Below are 5,056 nucleotides of genomic sequence, written 5' to 3' on the forward strand. Positions count from 1 at the left end.
AGTAACTGAGCTTCCCAGCAGGAGTTTGGGAAGATACTCCAGTCTGTGTATGCTCTGGGAGTTTTAGGTGACTGTGGTTTGGGGGTAACCTCAGCAATTACAGAATCAATCAGGCTGGAAAAGCCTCCTGAGACCAAGTTACCTTATAGCATGTTTATTTGATAGTTGGACACATTTATGTTTATGCAGAAACCCAGAGTAACTGGGGGGAGAATTATGTGCCACACAAATAATGGGAGAGTTGTGTGTGTGTGGAAATGCAATGCTGAAACTCAGTGCTAAGGTGACACCCAGTTCTGCCCCGGGAAGGCAAATGGTAATGGTAGGGCCCAAATGTGGAATGAAATGTGATCCTTGGCTCTGGGGTGTGCAGAGGGAATGTCCCTGCCTTACCTGGACACACCTGGAACTCCGACTGTGGGAAGTATTGGCATTTTTAAGGCTGCTGAAAGGTACCCAGATAGGCTTAACTCAGCAGCTGGGAGCTTAACACATTCTTCCCATTCCTGAGTCAATCAGTGGCATTTCATGGATTGGATCCTGGGAATAGCCCGAGGGAGGGAAGTGACACAATCACTTTCTTACAAGCCTGCGGTGACTCAAATGACACCTCTGCAATGCCTGTAGAGAACCACTTTGTGCTGCTTTAAACAATGTGCAGCTGTTCTGCTCACTGGTTCTCATTTGTGCTGTCTCTGAGATGCAGGTGAAGAAACACAGTGATGGATACTGGAAAAACTCCAGCTCAGGATCAGCCTGCAGCAACCTGCACGTGCTGGAGCTGCACAGGTACAGCCTGTGGCTCTCTTAGATTTTCTCTTAGTAGCTTAGTAGTGAGGCAGAACCACTTCACCAGAGTGTTCACTTTAACAGTTACCACCTTTATGTACTCTGATTTCCAGAATGGGAAGTGCTGCAGGTGCTGTTTAACAGGGAGGAACACTAACAAAACTGGGAACATCACGATAACCTCACAGTGTGAGTGTGGCCACTAATATTGACCTTAGATTTGTTAAATAGTTTACCATTTGAACATGCCTGGGCCCTGCCTGAGGCTCCCATTGCAGCCAGCTCTGCAGATCAATGCCAGAAATTCAGTTCACTTCTTGCAGGGAGAAAAAACCTGAGCCTCTTTTATTCCTGTTCTCTTGCAGGATGCAGTTTCATAACTAAATTGTGGCTTTTAAATTACGTGGCATTATCCCTGACAGGAAGATTGAACCATACTCCAGCAGTGTTTGGAGGGAGGAGAATCCTCTCCCTGCAGAGCACAAGGTTGGGCATTTTATTTGGTTTTTAATGCCTGATCTGCTAAATTAATTACTCTGTAAAATTAGTCAAGATCCAAGGCTGAGTTTTAGGAGAAACATTTTACAATGTAATAGCATAATTGTCCCTCTTATCTGTTAGATTAGAATACCCATAAATTCCAATTACCTTAATTCACATTCAGAACAAATGCACTTCCTTCTCCGTGCCCAAATTCCTCAGCTGTGCTGTCTCTCTTGATTACAGAACTTTTCCAAGGGATGCAATACTAATGAAAATTGTATTGTAAATCAAATATTCATTTGCAAGCAATTTTACCATTCCAAAACAATCTCGGAATTACATTTAGAATCATTAACTTAATTTAATCCATATAAGCACAATAATTCAGTGTTCAGAGCTCACATTTTAACAGCTCCTGCTGCCTCCCCTTGCTTTGCAGGCTGTGGGGTGGGAGATTCCCTGGAGAGCTTCCCTGGCAAGTGGTGTTAACCACAGGGCAAGGGGGACCAGGAGGTGGCTGAATTTTGCATCCACATCAGTGCAGCTATCAAAGAACTCCCTCAGTTTTGAGGATGAAACTGGAGACTTTGAGCAAATGCTGATTTTGCTATTAAGTCCAGGCAGAAGTATCATGAAGATCATAAAAATGATCTTGTCCACTTGGGTAATTCACTTTATTCTAGAATATAACTGGAAATGAAGTATCTTTCAAAGAAACAAATAAAGACTCCAAACACTTCAACATGTTTTCAACAACATTTTATTTACTCACTTATAAACACCAGAGTATGCAAAGCAGTTAAACACTAGTATAACTTGAAAATTACTCTAAAATTTTCAGGGGTTTTGTTTGAGGAGGAAGAAAGGCTGAAATTGTTAGCAAAGACTACTCAACGCTGCCAACCAGCCTCTTAAAACCTCAGCCTGAACAATTTAAACAGAATTAAACCATGCTAATTACAAAAACTTACCATGAAGTTCCTTGCAGGGGTCACAGTTAGTCTTTGGAGGTCCAAGAATACCATTTTTAAGTGTTACTCAACAGAAGTAGCTGGTAATAGTGCAAGTGCTAAAATGCAAAATTCACAGATGGTACAGAGTTTGGAGATTATTTTAACTTAGGTGCATTAAAAAAAAAATCTAAGCAACTTTTTGCAGTGGAACATGAAGAAAAGTGTGGGATTACTTTTCAGCCTGAGTGTTTAGAGCCCTCTTTAAACCACTCAGAGGTACATGGAGACCCAGCTGAATTTTGAACACTGCAGGTGGGAAACGCAGTGGTGCAGCTCTGTCTGCTCTTTAGGTGCTCTGCCATCCACAAGCCTCAGCATGATACACAGCAATGAAGTTCTCACTTGAAAACAGGTTAAAAACTGTGTCAATATCCATATTCAGGCTGTTCACAGCCACAGCACAGTGCTCTGGTGTATAAAAACATGGGTCAAGCTTCAGTGGCTTTCAAGCCCAAGTACATGGAACAATTCCTCAAGCTCCTACCAGTGGAACTAACCTGCCACTAGTTTCTGCTGAAACACCCTGTGCTTTGAAAAGCTCTTAGGTGACACCTCTGCACCTGTCATCAACTTATTTTCCAGGTTCAGACTTCTGCTAAAGTCTGTGTACATTCACTTATGCTTCATTCAGCTGGAAAATCTTTCCTGTGACTAGTTTTAAACAGGAGTTCATAGCATTCTTCTGGGCTGGAAGTGTGGCAGGAGCCTGTTTCCCATGAGTGGGCTGATCTAAAAACAAATTCAACACATCCATCCCCAAAGGAGATGCTGTGGACACAAAGCCACAGTGACAGCAAGTGCCTGTCTCCCCCAACCCACTGCTGCTGGGGAACTTCAATTCCTGAAAGAACAACTAACGTTCCTGGGCACAGATCAATGTGGAGGGAGCTGCTTACCAGTCTAGGTGTGGGCACTGCATTTTAGATCTAATCACTGCACAGTGCAAGAGTACAGTGGCTTAGAGTTGGGTGTCAGGTGCTGAGCGGTGGCTCCTTTGCCTTGGCAACTTAGAGCATTGTTTATCTGAAACAAACCGAGGGACTGCAAAAAGCTTTACAGAAGTTCATCTCAAAAGGGTAAAATTAATTAACTGCTATGAATTCTTTGCATTCAGGGCTGCAAAACAAAGACACATATTACTTAAATCAGTTTTATTTAAGAATTTCCTACAGTGACAAATCTTATAAAAAGCATCCAAACACGAAACTGCAGCAAACAGCATTCTTATGGATATCTTACAGACAGTGGAACTTCCACCCTGGAGAGGCACACTGAGCTCTAGTGATCACTGCTACAAGAGCTACTGCAAAGCACACCACAAGCTCAATGTTGTCATCACAAACCCCATCGTCTTCAAGTCACATTACCACACTTACAGGTCATTAACAGAAAAAAAAAAAACGCACACCATACAGCATTCACAGCAGTTGACATAAGGGAAAAAAAATACAAATATTCCATTTCACGTAACACATTCAACTAATCGATTGACTAGGTAGAGAACCCACTTAAAGTCTTCCACATGTGGATGTCCTTTGAATGCAAGAATCACTCGTACTTTTGTTTGCTATCATTGCTCTCCGCACACTCTCACCAAAGCCACAGGATCTGAGAGACATCTCGCCAAGTCAAATAAAATCCCAATACTGCACCACCAGGTCTCTGCATGCGCTCGCTCCTGTTATCTCGCTCATACCAGCCCTCTCATGCCTCGGCACCACCACCAATCCCACACAAGGTTTCAAAAGTTCAAACAGCCTTCTGGTTCCATCTCACAGCCTTGCGTTCACAGCGTTGATACGACTCCATGAAATAAAGAGTAGCGGATAAAAATGGAACACCCACCGTCTAAGACGCAGCATGTGCGGTGTGATGAAGTATTCTTGGATGAGAAAGCATGTAGACAGAAGTATTCCTAAGGCAGAATATTTACAGCACTGCTTTCAATGAAGTGCTTCTTCCATACACATTTGAAATGAGATGAACTGCGGAGATTAAATGAAGCCTTCATATCGTACTTTAGTATGGAGGGGAGACAGTGTTAAAAAAGAAACACAAAACAGAAAGGACACTGTGTTCTCTCCAACGGGGCACTTGGAGAGTCTTATGGTGGGATCAAATTAAAAACAAGAGGGAGAGAATGCTGTTTCTGACCAATGGTTCCATTTTGAACATGCAAAGAATTCAGGTAGCCAGGAAAACAAGGGCTAAAGTATTACAGGAGAAACCTTTTCTATTGACTGTAGTGTTAGTTCACCTATCAGGCAAACAGCAGTCCACTTCCAAACATTCAGAGTTCCAACTAGATATGTAACAAAACTTAGAAAATTCCTTTTTTACCTTTTCTTTTTTCTTTGTTTTTTTTTCCTTTTTTTTTCTTAAAAAAAGAAAAATGTCAAAAATACTGCTGAATATACTGCACACTGAACAAACTGATCTGGAAAACTTTAGTATATATGTCATTTACAGTATACTTACCATGAGTTAGAAAAATTTGATTTCCCACCATAGAGTCAGTATCAGAGCTCACTGCATCTACATTCCCCAGCCTGAAGACTTGGAATCCATGCTGGAACCAAAGCCTCCGTTGAACCCACTGCTGGAGCCTGCGTTGGAGGCTGAGCCCCAACCTATGGCTGCCCCCGAGTTGGACCCTCCGTACGAGTTGTTGCCTGAGCTGAAGCCCTGGTTCTGCTCCCTCTGCATGTTGCCCTGAGGCTGGTTGTTCCCCGAGGGCCCTGACTGGTTCTGCTGGCTGGCCAGCATGCCCA

The 5,056-nt window shown here is 42.8% G+C and overlaps 1 protein-coding gene and 1 long non-coding RNA gene across 2 annotated transcripts in view; one reads left to right on the forward strand and one right to left on the reverse strand.

Annotated features, from left to right (window-relative positions):
* The window catches only part of MASP2 (mannan-binding lectin serine peptidase 2), an 11,946-nt gene extending 9,062 nt beyond the window's left edge, over positions 1-2,884 (forward strand). Inside the window, 3 exon segments of the mRNA XM_009074136.1 lie at positions 1,812-1,868; positions 1,870-1,936; positions 2,868-2,884. Coding sequence (XP_009072384.1) covers positions 1,812-1,868; positions 1,870-1,936; positions 2,868-2,884 — 141 coding nt within the window.
* A 537-nt stretch (positions 2,885-3,421) lies between these two features.
* LOC103801712 lies at positions 3,422-4,808 on the reverse strand. The gene is made up of 2 exons (XR_624746.1): positions 4,764-4,808; positions 3,422-4,270 (listed from the first exon to the last, which is right to left on the reverse strand). It is a non-coding gene; the product is annotated as an uncharacterized LOC103801712 (long non-coding RNA).
* Positions 4,809-5,056: the final 248 nt, after the last annotated feature.

Source organism: Acanthisitta chloris, unplaced genomic scaffold (assembly GCF_000695815.1).
Source record: "Acanthisitta chloris isolate BGI_N310 unplaced genomic scaffold, ASM69581v1 scaffold32344, whole genome shotgun sequence".
Taxonomy (NCBI): Eukaryota; Metazoa; Chordata; class Aves; order Passeriformes; family Acanthisittidae; genus Acanthisitta; species Acanthisitta chloris.